Source organism: Acomys minous, assembly GCF_964271855.1.
Source record: "Acomys minous genome assembly, chromosome: 17".
Lineage (NCBI taxonomy): Eukaryota > Metazoa > Chordata > Mammalia > Rodentia > Muridae > Acomys > Acomys minous.
Window position 1 is genome coordinate 21,350,415 of NC_140500.1, and position 20,173 is coordinate 21,370,587.

General features: G+C 45.3%; 2 protein-coding genes across 4 annotated transcripts in view; one reads left to right on the forward strand and one right to left on the reverse strand.

Moving 5' to 3' along the window:
- Positions 1-13,436: 13,436 nt before the first annotated feature.
- MRPL51 (mitochondrial ribosomal protein L51) lies at positions 13,437-14,631 on the reverse strand. Its single transcript, XM_084766714.1, has 3 exons — positions 14,404-14,631; positions 14,207-14,317; positions 13,437-13,751 (listed from the first exon to the last, which is right to left on the reverse strand). Exons 1-3 carry the CDS (start codon positions 14,480-14,482, stop codon positions 13,555-13,557), a joined length of 387 nt encoding a protein of 128 aa, XP_084622840.1. The 5' UTR covers positions 14,483-14,631; the 3' UTR covers positions 13,437-13,554.
- A 190-nt stretch (positions 14,632-14,821) lies between these two features.
- Positions 14,822-20,173, forward strand: part of NCAPD2 (non-SMC condensin I complex subunit D2) — a 28,191-nt gene continuing 22,839 nt past the window's right edge. For 2 of the 3 annotated variants that reach the window (XM_084766709.1, XM_084766712.1), the window contains exons 1-2: positions 14,822-15,343; positions 16,596-16,741. In XM_084766709.1, the coding sequence (XP_084622835.1) occupies positions 16,615-16,741 (127 nt within the window). In that variant the 5' untranslated portion in view covers positions 14,822-15,343; positions 16,596-16,614. Of the gene's footprint in view, positions 15,469-16,595; positions 16,742-20,173 lie in introns of all 3 variants that reach the window. The other variant, XM_084766710.1, reaches the window with a different exon arrangement.

Here is a 20,173-nt window from a genome sequence, read left to right on the forward strand (position 1 = left end):
TTAGGTAAGTATACAGTGATGTTCCATGTCCATCTAACAGAGTTTGCTTAAACTCAGCTGACATGATTCATCCTGAGGGGACTCAGAGAGTGGTTAACAATGGCCAGGGCAGGTGCAGGGCTGCAGCCTTTCAAAGTTTACTTCTTCTGTCAGCACTCCTGATTTTATAAAGGATGAGGGTCATTAACCCCATTCCTACCCAATTTTCCTGGTAAACCTGGGTATAGTAGGGTTTCATTGGGATCCAGACATTGTTTTGTTTTGTTTTTCGAGACAGTGTCTCTCTGTGTAGCCTTGGCTGTCCTGGCTTCATGCTGTTTCCTGTTACATTGGTACCCCATGAGGCCACCACACTCAAGCCCAATGCAAGCCAAAGCCACCTCTCTGGGCATCAGCTTTCCCTCGTTTGTCCTCAGCCCATGCTCACTCTCTTGTCTGCTCATGAACATCCTTTTACAATGCCCAGTGTCACCCCAGCACTTGGGAGGCTGAAGTGGAAATATTGCTTGGTCCATCTCAGAAGACCAAACCCAGTCATACCCTCCACCTGGCAACAAGATCTGGCGGTGGTGGCGCATGCCTTTGATCCCAGCACTCGGGAGGCAGAGGCAGGCGGATCTCTGTGAGTTCGAGGCCAGCCTGGTCTACAAAGCAAATCCAGGACAGCCAAGGCCACACAGAGAAACTCTGTCTGGGAAAAAAAAAAAAAGAAAATCTAGTACAAAGTCCCTACATATATTGACAATTAAGAGAGTTTTTAAACTGCTGGCACCCAAGTGTCCTGCAATTGAAATTATTCGCAAATGAGGTGCCTGGCGAAGCTCTCTCTATCCTTTTAAATATTTGAATTCATAACCTCCAACTATGCTTTTAATACTTTGCCTAAAATCCGTGTTTTATTCCTTTTGAAAGCTTTAGCATCTCTTCTTCCTAAAACCAGCATGGCAAGAATTTGCAAGTGGCCCAGCACTGACAGTAGCACCTAATCCTCCAGCAGCAGGAGCAATGCAGACCTCCCTAGTGAGGCCTTCAATGGAGGCCTTGGGGAATTTCCACAGAGACAGTTCCAAAAGAAATAAATTGTGGTCATATGCTGAAAACAAATCAGGGAAGACGTGCCAAGAACCAGAGAGACAGAGACAAGAATTAAGGAAATTAAAGGATTATGCCAAGTAGTTCAGTGCATGAGTAATAAAGGAGCTGGAAAGGAGAAAACAGGATATATAAGAAAAGGAAATGCGTAGATGGGGAATTAATCATAAAACAAATATAACAAAAGTTTCCATAATTAAATGAGAGTTTCTCAGATTAAATAGTGGGTTCTAGCTACCGCAATGAAAGAAAGAGAGTCATACCAAAGATACATCTTTCTGTAACCTCAGAACAGAAGAGAAAGATACAGGATTTTTAAATCGTTCAAAAATAGAATAAAAGTGGAACAGGAAAAAGAACAGCATCACAACACAGTAAGACAAGGCAGCGGCTCCTAACAAACAAACAAAAATAATAGTAACTTAAGAACTTCCGGGGCTAGAGAGATGGCTCAGAGGTTAAGAGCACTGGCTGCTCTTCCAGAAGTCCTGAGTTCAATTCCCAGCAACCAGAGGGTGGTTCACAACCATCTATAATGAGATCTGATGCCCTCTTCTGGACGTACGTGGGTGTACATGCAGATAGACCACTCACATGCATAAAAGTCAACAAATAAATATTTTAAAAAAAGAAGAAGAAGAAAAGAACTTCCAGGAGCTAGAGAGATGCTCAACTGGTAAGAGCACTGGCTGCTCTTCCAGACGATCCAAGTTTGGATCCCAGGACCCACATGGTGCCTCACAAACATCTGTAACTCCAGTTCCAGGGGATCCAATGTCCTCTTTTGGTTTTCACAGACACTGCCCACATGTGCACATACATATGCTGAAGCGCACACACACACATCCGAGTATACCTAAAACAAATATTTAGCCTGGGCAAAAAAATTACTAAGATAGAATTCTATAACATCTCCAGTTTTAATAAAGGTGAGGGGAACCCGGGGCTGGGGCCATATACCTGGAATTTCACCACATAGGGGAGAATGGGCAAGAGAATTACTTGAGGCCAGAAGACCCAATCATATAACAAGATCCAGTCTCAGAAAAGACGGAAGCAGAATAAAGATACCGCGCAGATGTGTAAGGAGTCACAAATGTTGCCTCTCCCCCGTCTAAACAGTCTACCATGTGACAGGCTCCGGATAATAGGAAAGAGAAAGGCGTCGGATCCAAGGCATGGGACATAAGGCTGGTGCCGAGATGCTCAGAATGGAAGCTGTGCCACGGATCAAAACAAAACCTGCCCTGACTAGACTGGGAGGAAGTAAGTCCTATGCTAGGCCGTCTCCAAGCAAGACACGAATGAAGTAGCTGACATGGTTAAGCATTTGGAAACTGTCTTGGTTTTAAAAAGAAGGAGAAGAAGAAGAGGCATTTAATTTGGGCACTCGTGGCTGCAGAGGGTTGAAATCCATGACCATCGTAGCAGAGAGCATGGCAGCAGGCTGGCTACAGATTACATGTCGCCAACCAAATGAGGCAGAGAGAGGGAGAGAAATAAATAGGAATGACAGGGCTTTTGAAACTCCAAAACCCAGCCTGCTCTAACTAAGGCCACACCTTCCAATAATCCTCAACGAGTTCCACCAAGTGGAGAGTCAATGGGGACCATCCCCATTTAAGCCACCAGAGAAACTAACATAAACAAAAATTTCACAGATCTGATAGGATATTACTTGAAGGAATTTAGGAAGGCTAACTTTTAAGAGTTTTAAGTTTCAATGATCTGTTGGTTTTCTTTATTGTTATGTGTATGAATGCTTTGACTGCATTTATGTCCAGGTACTATGTGAATGCAGTGCCTATAAAGACCAGAAGAGGGCGCCAGATCACCTGAGACTGGAGTGCCAGAGAGTTGTGAGCTGCCCTGTGAGTGTTGTGTACTAGGAATTCAAGCCAGGTCCTCTAGAAGAGCAAGCAGGGCTCTTAGGTGCAGAGTTATCCCTCTGGCCCCAAAATTTAAGACTTTTTCTTTCAAAGACAGAAATCTTAAGTTACTGAATAGGAAAATATTTCAAATAATATAGCTGACAAAGAATTTCTATCTGAAAAAAAAAACAAAACAAACAAAAACCCCAAAAAACAAAAAACTTCTATCCAGAATACATAAAGAACTCTTACCCAGGCAATGGTGGCGCACGCCTTTAATCCCAGCACTCAGGAGGCAGAGGCAGGTGGATCTCTGTGAGTTCGAGGTCTATAAAGTGAGTCCAGGACAGCCAATGCTACACAGAGAAACCCTGTCTTGAAAAACAAACAAAAAATAATAACTTTTGCAACTCAAAAAGAAACTAATTTGAGGCAGACAGCGGTGGCACACCTTTAATCCCAGCATTCAGGAGGCAGAGACAGGTAGATCTCTGTGACTTAAAGGCCAGCCTGGTCTACAAAGGGAGTTCCAGGAGAGCCAGGGATACACAGAGAAACCTTGGTCTCAAAAAGAGGAAGAGGAGGGGGAGAAGGAGGAAGGAGGGGGAAACAAACTAATTTTAGAATGGCAAATCATATATTTAAACACAAATGGCCAATAAACACAAGAAAAAGTGCTCTGTGTCATAGCCATCAGAGATGTGCAAGTCAAAACCACATTGAGATACCAGTTCACACCCACAGGATGCTGAAAAAATTTTAAAGTATTGCCAAGAATGTGGACAAACAAATCTTCATACATTGCTGATGGGAATACAAAATAGTGTGTTTGAATGTTTATCTTAAAGAGTCTTTTTTTTTAAAGATTTTATTTATTTATTGTATATGAGTGCACTATTTGCATGTACACATGCATGCCAGAAGAGGGCATTAGATCACATTACAGATGGTTGTGAGCCACCATGTGGTTGCTGGGAATTGAACTCAGGACCTTTGGAAGAGCAGACCATGCTCTTAACCTCTGAGCCATCTGTCCAGCCTGAAGAGTCTTAACAATTGCTCAAATAATGTACCCAAGAAAAATGAAGATCGATTTCTCCAAAATAAAACTTGTACATGATGCAAACTCTCCAAATGTGGGGTTCAAGAGGGATTGTCTTTTGGGTAAGAGATTCCTTAGGAGAGTTACTAATGCCATAGAAAGACAGCGTGGCGGGGCTCTCAGGAGCACTCGGGCACTAACAGGCTGTAGCAGGGTCTCCTCTTACAGGTTTCAGAGATGTGCGGTGGTCTTGTGTCTGTAGCTGATAAATAGCCGATAGTACAGCTTACAGTCAAGTTGTTCCTAGGGAGCAGGGGAGGCCGGAAAGGTCTGCTCCTCTAGTTAATGTGTGCCCATGTGAAAAGAGTAGTGGTTTGAATGAGAAGGCTCCCGTAAGCTCATGCATTTATTTCTATGTGCATTGGTGTTTTGCCTGCATGTACGCCTGTCAGATCTTGGAGTTACAGACAGTTGTGAGCTTCCATGGGGGTGCTAGGAGTTGAACTCAGGTCCTCTGGAAGAGCAGACAGTGCTCTTGACTGCTGAGCCATCTCTCCCGCCCCCTTGTCTCACGTATTTGAGTGCTTGGTCCCTAGGTGGTGGAACCGTTTGGGAAAGATTAGCAGATGTAGCCTTGTTAAAGGAGGTGTGTCACTGGGGGTGGGGCTTTGAGGTTTCCAAAGCTCACATCATCCCCAGTTATCTCCTCCTCCTCCTCCTCCTCCTCCTCCTCCTCCTTCTTCTTCTCTCTCTCTCTCTCTCTCTCTCTCTCTCTCTCTCTCTCTCTCTACTTGTGGATTAGATGCAAGTTCTCAGCTCAGCGCCGGCTCCGGCACCATGCCTGCCTATCTGTTTGATGCTCCCCGTGATGGTCACAGACTCTAGTACTCTGAAACTGTAGGCCTCCCCCACACCAATAAACTCTTTCTTGTGTAAGTTGCATTTGTCATTGTGTCTCGTCACAGCAATAGACAAACAATGTAAGATAGAAGGTGTCACTTACAACTCCTGAGCCTGGAGAGTCCTTGCTAAACTTTCTTTCAGGAAATGAGGATTTTGGAGTCATTGACGGGTCACAGTACGGCGCCTGTCATTTCTTTTCCAGAGTCTGTGAGAGTAGAGACAGAAGAAGGCTGCACAGGCAACTGTGCCCGAGGCTCCCTTAGCCGCCCAAATCAACACAAAGATGTTCATAGTACTATTTAGAACATCTCAAAATTGGACATAATCCAAATGTCTGTCAACTGGAAAGCGGCTAACTCAGATAATGTGGTACATCCGTACAAACAGGATGTGACGTGGCATCAAAGGAATGAAGAGCTTACTAGTACATGTGAGAGCATAGGCGAGCCTTGCTGAGTAAAAGAAACAAGTCCTAGGGTGGAGTGATGGCTCCATAGTTAAGAGCACTGACTGCTCTTCCAGAGGACCCAGGTTCAATGCCTACCACCCACATGCCAGCTTACATCCATCTGTAACTCCAGTTTCAGGGAACCCGACACCTTCACACAGAGAAAGAATGCAGGCAAAACACCAATGAACATAAAATAAAAATAAATTTAAAACCAGATGTGGTGGCGCACGCCTTTAATCCCAGCACTTGGGAGGCAGAGGCAGGTGGATCACTGTGAGTTCGAGGCCAGCCTGGTCTACAAAGTGAGTCCAGGACAGCCAAGGCTACACAGAGAAACCCTGTCTCGAAAAAAAGCAAAAAAAAAAAAAAAAAAAAAAAGATTCATCTATGACTAAAAAACAAAAACAAACAAGTTTTAGGGGCTGGAGAGATGGCTCAGTGGTTAAGAGCACTGCTTGCTCTTCCAAAGGACCGGGGTTCAATTCCCAGCACCCACATGGCAGCTCACAACTGTCTGTAACTCCAAGATCTGACACCCTCACACCAACGCACATAAATTAAAATAAAAAACCAAAAAACCTAATAAATTTTAATAACATAATTATTCCATTGAATACTACATAGCTCAAAATAATGTTTATAAATTCCTAATGCTTTAAACACAGCTGATTTAAGCTAAAATAATGTTATAATAAAATGAAGAGCAAGCTCCAGCTTCAGTAATAGACTCTGTCTCAAAAATTAAGGTGGATGGGGCTGGAGAGATGGCTCAGTGGTTAAGAGCACTGCCTGCTCTTGCAGAGGTCCTGAGTTCAATTCCCAGCAACCACAGGGTGGCTCCCAACCATCTATATTGAGATCTGGTGCCCTCTTCTGGCCGACAGGTGTACATGCACATAGGGCACTCTACCAACTGAGCTACAACCCCAACCCTATTCAATAAATCTTCAAAACAATAAAAATTAAGTTGTGTGTGTTTATGGTTCACAGCATGATGTCTTAGAGATATGTACACCGAGGACAGCAGAACAGTAATATAATACATGGCTAAGTTGAATGGTGCCTCACATACGTCTCACTTACATTTCCATTGCTATAAAGAGACCATGACCAAAAGCAAAAAACACTTAGTTGAGAGAATGCTTACGGTTTCAGAGGCTGAATCTGACCCTCAGCAGAAAGGATGGCAGTGGGCGGCCATGGCACTGGAGCAGTAGATGAAAACTTACATCTGTTTTGTCTTTGGTTTTTGAGACAGGGTTTCTCTGTGTAGCTCTGGCTGTTTTGGAACTCAAGTCTGTAGACCAGGCTGGCCTCAAACTCAGAGATCTGCCTATCTCTGCCTCCTTAGTGCTGGGATTAAAGGCTCAGAGCTTTCATCTTATCTGTAGGTAGCAGGTGGTGAGAAAGAGACAGATATTGGGCCTGGTGTGGGCTTTTGAAACCTCAAATCCCATCCCTAATGATACATCTTCTCCAACAAAGCCACACCTTCAAATCCTTCCCAAAACAGTCCCACCAACCAGAGACCAAGCATTTAGACATATGGGCCTGTGGGGTATTCTGATCCAAACCACTGTCATATATATCTTTAAATTCTTTTTTTTAGCCGGGCGTGGTGGCGCACGCCTTTAATCCCAGCACTCGGGAGGCAGAGGTAGGTGGATCACTGTGTGTTCGAGGCCAGCCTGGTCTACAAAGTGAGTCCAGGACAGCCAAGGCTACACAGAGAGACCCTGTCTCGAAAAACCAAAAAAAAAAAAATTCTTTTTTTTTTAAAAAGATTTATTTATTTATGTTAATATGTAATGTTCTGCCTGCATGTACACCTGCAGGCCAGAAGAGGGCACCAGATCACATTATAGATGGGTGTGAGCTACCATGTGGTTGCTGGGAGTTGAACTCAGGACCTTTGGAAGAGCAGCAGGTAGTGCTCTTAACTATTGAGCCATCTCTCCAGCCCCCGCAACCCTCTCTTTAAAACAAACAAACAGACAGACAAACAAACAAACCTATTCAGTCACTTTAAGTATGTTGGTGTTTTGAGTTACCTGGGTTGACTGGAGAAAGGGTGATATGAAGGATGTAGCATCAGTTCTCAGCAGCAGGGTGGGACAGCCTTTGGTGGACGGAACTCCTGACCGCTTTGTATAAGCCTCTTTATTGTTTCTCAAAAAGCACTTTTTAAAAAAAATTATTTAATTTTAATTTACGTGCATTGATGTGAGGGTGTCAGATCTTGGAGTTACAGACAGTTGTGAGCTGCCATGTGGGTGCTGGGAATTGAACCCAGGTCCTTTGGAAGAGCAGGCGGTGCTCTTAACCACTGAGCCATCTTTCCAGCCCCCTCAAAAAGCACTTTTAGCAAGTCAACTTCCACATACCAAAACCTCTTATCTGATCTAGGAGTTGTCTGAAGAAACCATTACCTTAGCAATGCTCAGCCATAGAAGACTTCCTGGGTTGCCTGGTATGGGATTAAGTTATGCAAAGGCCCTGTGAATCCTTCAGGAAAAGCAACTCCAAAAGCCTCAGGCAACAATCATTGACTTTTTACAAAAGGCAGTTACAAAGCCTAGGTGCCATCACTCCGGAATTCATGGCAGATATAATAGATCTGTTAAGTTTCTGCAATACAGTGGTGGCACACGCCTTTAATTCCAGCACTTAGGAAGCAGAGGCAGATGGCTCTCTGAGGCCAGCGGGATCTCCATAGTGAGTTCTAGGACAGCCAGGGCTACACACAATTCTGTGATATAAGTATTATACTCTGTCACTATTAGCTGATGTTCCGTTGCTCTGAAGCCCTGTACTCTCTATCCTTTACCACTTCCAGGGCATCTTCACAGCATCCCTGGAGAGCCCTGTGTATGTAAAGGCCACTCCCTACCCCTTCACCCACCCACAGTAGCAGCAATTAAACCACGCCCTGCTCCTGCAGATGTGTCATTCTGCACGTTTCACACAGCATTCGGGACTGCATGACTGGCTCCCTTCATCTAACATAGCTTAACTATTCAGCAATGCAGAATGCATGGGTGTATCCTTCTTTTGGCAATTCAATAATAGTTCATTGTGTTGTTGTACAACATTTTGATTACTTTTTAAAATCAGCCGATAGACACTTATCCTTTAAAAGATTACATTTAAGCCCAGCATAGTAGCACATGCCTTTAACCCCAGGACTTGGGAGGCAGAGGCAGGCAGATCTTTGTGAGTTCAAGGCCAGCCTGGTCTACAAAGCGAGTCCAGGACAGCCAGGGCTACACAGAGAAACCCTGCCTCAAGAAATAAAACAAAAACAAACAAGAGTTGGTTCTCGTGGCGCATGCCTTTAATCCCAGCACTCGGGAGGCAGAGGCAGGTGGATTGCTGTGAGTTCAAGGCCAGCCTGGTCTACAAAGTGAGTCCAGGACAGGCAAGGCTACGCAGAGAAACCCTATCTCAAAAAACTAAAAAAAAAAAAAAAAAAAAAAAAAAAAAAAAAAAGAGTTGGTTCTCTCCTCCCTGCATACGGGATTGGATCTAGGGAATCAAACTTGAGCTTACTTCATATTCACTATGAATCTGAAGATGGCCTTGAACTCCTAATCCTCCTAAGCACTGGGATCATAATTTCCCCCTCCCCTTTCTCTCTCTCTCTCTCTCTCTCTCTCTCTCTCTCTCTCTCTCTCTCTCTCTCAGTGGTCTGCCTGAATGTACACCTACAGGCCAGAAGAGGGCATCAGATCTCATTATAGACAGCTGTGAGCTACTAGGTGGTTGCTGAGAATTGAACTCAAGACTTTTGGAAGAGTAGCCTGTGCTCTTAACCTCCGAGCCATCTCTCCAGCCCCCTCTTTTTCTCTTCTGACTGCCATGAACCTTTGTGCACTTGTCTTTGAACAGACACTTTCTCAGTTCTCTTGGATGACACCTAGGAATGACATCAGTGAATCATATGTAACTCTGCATTTAACTTTTTGTGCAACTGTGGATTTTCTAAAGTAGCTGCATCATTTTACTAAAATATTAACAGTTCTCTAGGGTTTTTTTTTCATGGCCTGACTCTTACCTCTCAGTCGATCTTTAGGCACACAAGGTAGTTCCACTAACAAATACCAAAATACCACTCATAGCTTTGCTATGCACTGGGCCATGCTATTTCTCACCTCTGGGCCTTTTTTTCTGCATCATTTACCTGAAAATCCAGCTATCTTCCACTCCTTTAGCATTCCTTTCAGATAACTGAGTGGCTGCGTCCTTCAGGAAGCCTTTCCTGCTCCCCAGCATGGGCTGGGGAATCCTGCTGCCTGGTTCCATATACTAATCTCCCACTGAACCTTTCCAAGGTCTACTTCAAGCACCCTGTCTTCAGCAAGTACCTTTTTGGGGCTGAGGATATACCTCAATGGTAAAACATATGATTAACACATGTGAAGCCCTAGGTTTAATATACAATAACATACGGTGGGGGGGGGCACACATACAATTTTCTTGCCTCCTTTAAGACAGCAGCAGCAACAACAAAAAACCTCTGCTGGGTGTGGTAGTGAACGCTTTTAATCACAGCACTTGGGAGGCAGAGGCAGGTGGATCTCTGTGAGTTCGAAGCCAGCCTGGTCTACAAACAGAGTCCAGGGCAGCCAAGGCTACACAGAGAAAAGCTGTCTCAGAAAAAACAAACAAACAAAACCTCATGCAACTCTACTTTCCCTATGTGGTTAGATGACCATATTCAACTGTGTGTCTTGTTACACGCACACCACACCAGCAGGATGAAGTCTATTCGGAGGTAGAAGACAGCCCTGTTTTTGTGGTTTATATGCCTCCAACATCCTTACACACAATGACTTAGTGTCTAGCGAAGGGAAATATTGCACACTATTCTGCTCTAAAAACAATACAGCTCTGTGCTTCAAAAGAAGAGCTTTTGTATCTTACAGCAGGAAGAATTTTATACAGGCTTGTGGGGTTGAATTGTTAATCCCCTCTTTACCAACAATCACAGATTCTATTAAAACATTTCTTCTTCCCTTTCTACTTTTGGGGGGGGGGCACGGAGGGGTGGGTCTGGGCCAAGTGGCTTTATTAGAGTGCCAGGACCACAGTAGGACTTAGGAATTACTGGTGCCCTTCTTCTTGCCAAAAGTGGGCAGGACATTGACAAAGCAGCAGTTGTAGCGCAGCCCCAGCTTGGCATGGCCTGTCTTCTCGTCCTGTTTGGCCACCTGGGGAGGCTGACCTCTCACTTTTCCAGCAGGAGCCAGGGAACGATGAACTTTACCTCCTAGCATGTGATCAGCTACTTCCAGGGTGGGCAGGGCCTCTACGCCACACTGGCCTAGGGCAGCCTTAACCTCCCGCAGCGAGTCTGCCAGAAGCAGGACTTAATCTTCAGTGAGGCCACGTGAGTTTTGATCTGGACAACTGTCTCCTGGCCAGTCACCTGAGGATGTATAGTTCCTGGGTATGGACAAACCACTGCTGCTATCATGAAGATAAGAGTCAAGTAATAGTCTGGCTGGAGAGATGGCTCAGAGGTTAGGAGCACTGCCTGCTCTTCCAGAGGTCCTGAGTTCAATTCCCAGCACCTACAAGGTGGCTCACAACCATTTATGGTAAGATCTGGTGCCCTCTCCTGGCAGGCAGGCAGAAAATTGTATACATAATAAATTAAATCTTAAAAAAAAAAAAAAAAAAGTAGGAGTCAGAGAATGTGGAAGAAGCTTTAAAAAAAAAAGAGTCAAGTAATAGTTGTTTGTTTCTTGTTTTTTTTTTTTTTTTTTTTAAGCAGATAGGATTTGATTGTGCAGCACTGACTAGACTGGAACTTGATATGTAGACCAGGCTGGCCTCAACTGTTAGATGTGCCTGCCTCTGTCTGCTGAATGCTGGGATCAAAGGTGTTTGCCAAGCTGGGTGTGGTGGCACACGCCTTTAATACCAGCACTCTGAAGGCTAACACAGAGAGACCCTGTCTCCAAAAACCAAAAACAACAACAAAACCAAAAAATCAAAACAAACAAATAAGGATGTCTGCCACCACACCTAATGACACCATGACTTCTTAGCCCCATTTCCCCCCTTTTTTTGTTTTTTTCGAGACAAGGTTTGTCTGTGTAGCCTTCGCTGTCCTGGACTAACTTTGTAGACCAGGCTGGCCTCGAACTCACAGAGATCCACCTGCCTCTGCCTCCCCCAGTGCTGGGATCACAGGCACGCCCCATCACCCTGGCTTCTTAGTCCCTTGTCACTGCCACTTTTTGCCCTTTAGGATCAAGTCTAACCAAGCAAGGCCAAGACAGCCTGAATAATAAGAGTGCAAAAAGAATGTCAGCTGGGGCTGGAGAGATGGCTCAGATGTGAAGAGCACTTCCTGTTTTTGCAGTGGTCCTGGTTTGATTCTCAAGAAAACCTCAACTACCAACTGACTCAGTAAATGTGAGTGAAGATGTCGTAGACATGTGTTAGCCTCAGGGAAGCCCACTGCTGAATATGGCCTCGTGACAGCAAAACAGAACTGACCAGCTAAACAAGTCACCACATTTCAGAACGGACTGCTATGTAATAAAATATCATTGACAAAGACTTAAAAGATTTAAGTCAAGTAAGATAATCACGCTAATTCTGCTACCTTTAGAGCCTACTTGTGTCTACAAGCAATTAAGTTTTCTTTTGTTTGCAGTACTTTGTGAAAAGGGGATAGGTATCATGTAACCTTGGACATGGCCACTAAACATCAGGGCTAGTGGGAAACTGGAGACATGGAGACTCACGCATGTAATCCTGTCACTCAGGAGGTAGAGGCAGGAGGATAGTTGGATCCCAGCTTGAGCTATGATAGTTCCAGATCAGCCTGAGCCTGAATTATGGAGTGAGAGACTGTCATCTTTTATTTTATTTTTTTAATATTTTTTACTTGCAAGTATGTCTGTGCACCATGTATTTGCCTGGTCTCCAAGGCCAGCCCAGCAACTAGAGCTACAGACAGCTCACCATGTATGTGCTGGGAATTGAACCTGGGACGCCTGAAGATCAACCCCTGGAACATGGCTCTTAACTGCTGAGCCATCTCTCTAGCCCCCAGACTATCTCAAGAAACAAACTAACTAACCGCCCAGCTCCCTCCTCTCCCCCTAAAAAAAGTGCTTTCGTGAAAGGAATGGATGCAATGAAATGTAAAGTGAATATATAAATTAAAAATAAAAATTTTAAAGGCATAAAAAAATGTCATAATGAAGCTGGGTGTGATGGCACAAGCCTTAAATCCCAGCACTAAGGGGGCAAAGGTAGGTGGATCTCTGTGAGTTTAAGGCTAACCTGGCCTCAAACTGAAGAGATTGGCCTGCCTCTGCCTCCCTAGTGCTGAGGGTTAAAGTTGTGTGCCACCCCCAACCCCTTCCCATTTCATTTTGGTGTGGCAGTCTTTCAAAACAACAGCATTACTACGCTTCCAAGGGGCTGGGGAGCTCTGTGGCAGAGCACTTCTCTAGAACAAGCATGGCCCTGAGCTCATCTCTGAGATTACAAAAAGAAAATAATAATAAAAAATAAAAATAAAAACATACATGTGGCCAGGTGTGGTGGTCCACGCCTATAATCCTAGCACTCGGGAGGCAGAGGCAGAGGCAGGTGGATCGCTGTGAGTTCGAGGCCAGCCTGGTCTAAAGAGCGAGTCCACGACAGCCAAGGCTACACAGAGAAACCCTGTCTCAAAAAAACCAGACAACAACAACAAAACCCCCAAAAAACCATACATGCAGTGTGGTGGCACACACCTTTAATCCCAGCATTTGGGAGGCAGAGGCAGGTGGATCTTGTCTACAAAGCAAGTCCAGGCCAGGCAAGGCTACACAGAGAAACCCTGTCTCAAAAAACAAAACAAACAAACAAAAAACCCAAAACACACACACACACACACATACACACAAAGAAAAACAAGAAAATGCCAACAATAAATGATTCTAACTGCCATGTTTCTAAAGGCCAAAAGTGTAACGGGGTTGTAAGTAGTCTTAACACAAGACCCTGTGACTTAGGGATGAGCGACTTCGGCCTACACGCATGAGCAAATGCAGCACTGTGCATATCAGACTCCAGAGAAGCCCCATTTTATTACAGCGAACACACAAAGCGCTTTCCCTGCTGGGAAAAGTCCTTGTCCCCAGGGTGACAAATGTATGGCTCCAGAGTTGCCCGCTTTCCGTCCTGTCCTATCGGTACTTCCCACGACGGTTGTAGCGTTTGTAGAGATAGCTGATGCGCTTGTTGAGGTTCTGCAGGTCCTCAGCGAACATCCTGCATCCCACCATTTTCTTCTTTCGGACACAACGCTGCAATTCATTTCCTCTCCAGCCGCGAAGCCATGACGGCCCCTTGATCAGGTCTTTCGGGTGCTTTTCGAAATTCCCTGTAAACGTGAGAGAATATTCTAGTTTGAAGAGAAGAGAAGGCAGCTTAGGCAGGCTAAACCTTTTCGATTCCACAGCTGCCATCTCCCTGAGCAGAACGTACAGTACAGACAGGGCACAGAACCAAGCACAGAGTCTTTGGGCTGAAGAGACAGCTCAGCAGTTAGTTAAGAACATTTGTCCAGAGTCCAAGTCCCATCACTCACAACTAGAGGGTCACAGCTGCCTGTATGTAAAGCCAGTTCCTGGGAGTCTGACACCCTGAACCTGCAGGCCTTGCCTGAACAGCACATGGTACACACAAACAGAAAAATAGGCAAACACACATACACAAAAAATGTTTAGATGACTGTGTTAGTACGACTGGGCACCATAGTATTTCTCTGTAACAAATAAAAAACAAAAGAGTCAACATGGCACGATAATCTCCCTGAAACTAGGAGCCGTGTCCTACCTAGAATTCCGATGTTGTCGTACACACCAAAAAGAGCCCTCTTCTCGTTCCAGCGATCAACCACCCTGGGAGGTGGAAGAGTGAGCCGGACACGGGCCAATAGCGGGACACCTAGGAGTGGAAGGGAGAAGGCTGAGTCAGCGACGCCTATTAAGAAGCAGTTCGCGGGCCGTCCTACCTACACACTAGCTACTTACCCAGAGAGAAGCTTCTGCACGCCAAGGGTAGCCAGCTCCATAGGCTCCTACTTGCCGCCCATGGGAGACCCCCTGCCATTACTGTCCTGCCTGTCCACCTCAACAGGACACCAAACTAGCCGGAAAAAAATGGGGAGCAGGTGTGGATTTCAAAGACATAGGGCACAGTCCCTCAAACGGCAGTGACAGTGAGAGAAGCCATCTTGGGCCTTACCCAGGTAGCTTTGGGAGCTGACCCGCCTTGGCTCACACACCGCCAAGCCTCAAGCCCCGCCCTTCAAGTTCCGGCTTGGCCAGCGCATCCAGTCAAATACTTCCGGTTTAAACACTAGCACTATTAAATCGCCGCGGCATTTTTCTTGTCGCGGAGTAGGATGCCCCCTCAGAAAAACTGAAATTTCGTGAAAATAGCCCTCTCCGGTTTTCTTGGGCATCCTCAACTGCGAGGGAAGTGGAGGATGGGAACCCGGCTACGGCAAGGTTCCCTTGGGCCTCGAAACAGGGTTTTGCTGGGGCAGTATATTCTCGCAGTTTACAGGGATTTGAGGTTTGGTGCCTGGCTGGGCGTCTCGGGGTGAAACCGGGACTGGATTAGGCTCCCGCCCTGCGGAAGGATTGCGGGTCACCATGGAGATGCCTGAGAAAGCGCCGAGACCCGGGGCCACGCCCCTCGCCTGCTTGCCCCGCCTCCCGCGCTGTGATTGGCAGGCTTCTCCAGCCCCGTCGCGATTGGCCTGCTGGCGGCCGTTGAGGTTTGAACTGCGAGTTGCGGGCTCTGCGAGCGCGGCGCCTGACTGAGGCGGGTCTCTGGGTCAGCCCGCCGAGGATTGGCTGCCTTCTCCGTCAGCTTGAAAACGACCTCGCTGTTTGGCGCGTTTTGTGCACCGGTGTTTTCGTCCTTCCTTTTCAGCGGCTCGATCCCCTGTCGAAGAAGCAGCTGGTGAGCGTTGTTGAGGTGTCTGGGTGAGGTGTGGTAGTGCTGGGAAGCGGGGAGTGAAAAGATGAGAAAATCAGGTCCAGGGCGTGACGCAGCCTTTGACAGTGTGTGGTCGGCAGCGATGTCTGGTAGGGATGCCCTTGAAATCCAGTGTGGCAGTGAGTCTGATGGATCCGAAATGGAATGTGTGATGTGGGCAAATCGCATAATTTGGTTGTTGGTGTTACGCACCCTGAGAAACTGAGATTACTAGGTTATGGAATCCGGGACTGGATACGTAGAAGTTAATGTTCTTCCATCCTACAGCCGGGAACCCCGATACTGGAATGAGACATTCTCTAAGGATCTTTAAACTTTAAAATGGAAACAACAAGGCTGTTTGTACTCACTGATTGTCACTTAATAGTTCATTAATATTTTTGTTTTGTTGCGGTGTAGCCAAGGCAGCCTTGTACTCTCTGCAGTCCCCCTGCCTCAGCCTTCCAAGTGTTGGGGTTATAGGCATGTACCACCACACCTGGATCTTTACTAATTTCTAACCCTTGATTCATTTGATCCCCGAAGTAACACCATTTTACAAATGACACCATGAGGACTCAGTGACCAAGTGGCAGAGTAATGACATGAAATAGGCGTGGCGCACGCCTTTAATCCCAGCACTCGGGAGGCAGAGGCAGGTGGATCGACCTGAGTTCGAGGGCAGCCTGGTCTACAAAGGGAGTCCAGGACAGCCAAGGCTACACAGAGAAACCCTGTCTCAAAAAACAAACAAAACAAAAAAAAAAAAAAGAAAGAAAAAAAGAAAAGAAAAGAAAGAAAAAAGAACTAGATTCTCATCTATAATTGTTCTTCTGGTGGGGCTGTTTTGAGACAGGTCTCTTGCAGCCCACACCGAGGAGCAGAGGCTGGCCTTGAACCCCATCCTAATGCTTCCCCAATACTAAGAAGATAAATAACAGACATGTGCTACTTTGTGTGCCTCTGATCTTATATCGTACCATGTTAGTAGCTTGCTGTAAGACTGAGAAACATTATATATATTGAAAGTGGGAGAAAGAATTAAACCAGATAATTTCTGAGGCTGGGATACACCTCAGTAGTAAAGCACCTGCCCAGCATACCAAGGAGGCTGGGTTGGAGTCCCAGTCCCAGCAAAAAAAGAAGAAGAAAGAAATGCACTTGCCACGTAATAAACAATAAAAAACAAAGCACTCAGACCCTGACTTTTTTTTTTTTTTTGCTGTTTGGTGTCTAGGTAAAGCAGTGGAAGAAAGATGTCTTCCCAAAACTTTGAGTTCCGTCTGCCCTTATCTCCAGAAGAGTTGTTGAAAAGTGGAGACATAAATCAGTATGTTGTTCAGGAGGTATTGCCCATCAAGCATCTGCCGTCTCAGCTTAGAGGTAAGACGCCATGGCTACCCTTGAGCGTCAGAAGACAACTGCCCCATATGTAATTATATTATGACTTCTGTCCTATGGCACTGTGACACTCTGTCCAGGCAGGGGATATCTTTCCTATTCCGTACGTTTTTGTTTATTTGTTTGTTTGTTTATTTGTTTGTAGCACTGCATGAATTCATGATATAAAATATACCGGGCTGTCTTCACTGGATTATTAAAGAAACACTCTTGGTTAACCTGGTTATTCTTGGAAAGAAAAAAGGTTTTTGTATGTTTTTTACCTCTTACCATATGCCATGTACAGTCGTGGTAAAATTAAGAATTGTAGGCTAGGGTTTAGAGAGGTGGCTCAGAGGTTAAGAGCACTGACCGCTCCTCTAGAGAGCCCAGGTTTCATTCCCAGCAGCCACATGGTGGCTCACAACTGGCTTGTGCTGGTGGTGCGTGTGTGTGTGTGTGTGTGTGTGTGTGTGTATCTGCAAAATACCAATATACATACAATAAATATATGAAGTTAAAAAAGAATTATAGGCAGCCATAGTATTTGGCTTGCCTTTTCTTAGAGAACTCTGTTTTAGACTGTAGGTCATGTATCCACAATGTGCAATAAAGGAGAAACATAGTTGCAATAATACACAAAGTATAATCCTTTGTTCCTTTAAAAATGGACTGCATAGAGATACGTTTTGAGATGATTCATTTTTAAAAATAATTTAATTTTATTTTATGTGCATTGGTGTGAGGGTGTCAGAGCCATTGGAACTGGAATTACAGACAGTTGTGAGCTGCCATGTGGGCTCTGGGAATCGAACCCGGGTCCTTTGGAAGAGCAGACAGTGCTCCCAACCACTGAGCCATCTCTTCAGCCCCTAGATGATTCATTTTTGTGGGAACATCATTATAGAGATACATATAAAGAAGACTTTAAAAGGGCATACCTTACTACACACTTAATGTTATATATGTATATTATAGCCTGTTGCTGCTAGAACTGCGATGAATAAACCAACATGGGATTAAATCAAGCCCAAGAGAAGGGCCGGGGTGTAATTTAGATGGTAACGCGCTTTCCTCATGTGCACAAAGTCCTAGCTTTAGTCCCCAGCACTGAACAAAGCCAGATGCAAGCAGTGCATACCTGTAATCCCAGCACTTGGGAGGCTAAAGCAGGAGATGCTGGAAGTTCAAGACCACACTGTATGGAGTAAGATCTTGTCTCCAAAACAAGAAGCAAAAGCACAGGAGAAAATAAGAGCTAGGGCATATGAGGCTGCTATTAGAGTTAACACAGTCTTAGCATTTTATAGTAAATTTGTAAGTAGGACTATACTCTAAAATAAAAGTTATAGTAATCACAAGATGAGTAACATAGCATTTATTATCAAGAATTACATACTGTAATAACTGTCTGTGCCATACTTTTACATAGGGTTTGAAGTGTAGAGACGCTTCTAGGTACCACCACAAACCTTGATGCATAGTGCAAATGTAACAGTGACTACACGATCCCTAGGCAATAGGAATTTTTCAGCTCCATTGTAATCACATAGGAATACCATATATGTGGTCCTTCACGGACAGTGTGGCATGTGATTCTATGTCCTGAAGTCTATGAAAAACTACAGACAGCTTGTGTGTTATTAGTAAGACCCCATACCGTCCCTGTGCTCCTTGGAGTTGGCACCCACTGGGTGGCCCTGAAGGGTTACACACAGACCGGGAGCTTCTGGAGTCAGGCTGCCTGGGTTGAGTCCTGGCTCTGCCGCCCTCATCTTGAACAAATTGCTTCTCTCTGTCTCGGTTTCTTCTAGAAAGACAGAAAAACCAGCCTGCTTCCTCTGATCACTGACAACAGGGCTGCCTAGCAAGTCCAGCTTCTCCCGTCAGAGATGGCAGCTCTTTGCTGTGATGTTCAGAAGTGGGAAAGGCATTTCTTTCTGTCTTGTGCGTTTTCTTTCTTTTTAAAATTTGTCTAGTTTTTTATGAGACAAGGTCTCCTATAGCCCAGGTCAGTCTCAGACTGAATGTGTAGTTGAGGGTCTCTTTGAACCCTAGTCTGCCTGCCTCTACTTCTCATCCGCTCGCTTCATTCATTTTTGTGAGGACTGGGGATTGAACTGAGGGTCTTACCCAAGCCAGACAAGTGCTTTACCAAGCCACATCGCCAGCCTTCTCTGTATTTTCACTTTGACATGCTCTTGCTGAGCTGCTCAGGCTGGTCTTGAACTTACTTGTAGCCAAGTGAGGCTTTTGGGACTCAGTCCTTCTGCCTCTGCCTCCCTAGTAGCTGGGACTACTGTCCAGGAACTGCAGTGTGTCTGTTCCTGCCTAGAGCTTGGGTTTTTACGAACTATTCTCCCATAAAAGGAGCCAGAACTCTACCAAGAGTTGTTGATCCCAGGACCGGGCCAGGGAAATATGAGGTAACCCAGGACCATCCTGTGGTGTAAGGAAGTAAGAAAACGCTTGCTTCTGCAACACATGTACCTAAGTTGGAATGGGACGAGAAGAAGCATCGCCCATAAAAGTCCATATTTTCATGAGAGAAATGTGGTGACTATGACATGGTATCTGTGTATGAAAATGTGATGAGCACTAGGTGTGGTGGCGCCCGCCTTTAATCCCAGCGCTCGGGAGGCAGAGGCTGGTGGATCAATGTGAGTTCGAGGCCAGCCTGGTCTACAAAGTGAGTCCAGGACAGCCAGAGCTGTTATACAGAGAAACCCTGTCTCAGAAACCCCTTCCCCCCACCACCAAAAAAACAAAAAAAGAAAGAAAAGAAAGAAGAAACATGTGTGAGCAAGTGTGGTGGCACAACACCTTTAATCTCAGCCCTCCCGGAGGCAGAGGCAGGCAGACCTCTGGGTTAAAGGCCAACCTGATTGACATAGAGGGGCTTCTTCCTGCCCCACCAAAAGAAAATGTAACAAAACCCTACTTTATACAATGAATATATGCTCCTTAAAATTTTGAAAATAAGTACGAACTAAAAGAAAGGGAAAGGAGGGGGAAAGCATTTCCACAAGTCCCAGTGAGCAAGTATTGGGATCTGAGCAAGAAGCTGGGCAGCGCTAGACCCAAACACAATAAAAGGAGCTTTGCAGGCGTCTATTCTGACGGAGACCAGCTCCGTGAACGTCTTGAGTACAGGCGGACTACTGCTCTGGTGGCAAGTAGCCTTGAGAAACGGGCGGACTATTGCTCCGGTGGCAAATAGCAATGGTTTATTTCTAAAGTAGCATATTCTGGCTTGGCGCGTAACATTAGTTATTCATTAATATTACCAATAACAAACTTGGTTCTCATACCTATTAGACTAAACACGTTCTGGGAATCAGTCAAGGGAGAAAATTTCACGAACAAGAAAGAAGATAACTATAAGCCTTCCCTTACCTTGAACCAACAACTGTTTGACTTTATCAAGAAGTTCAC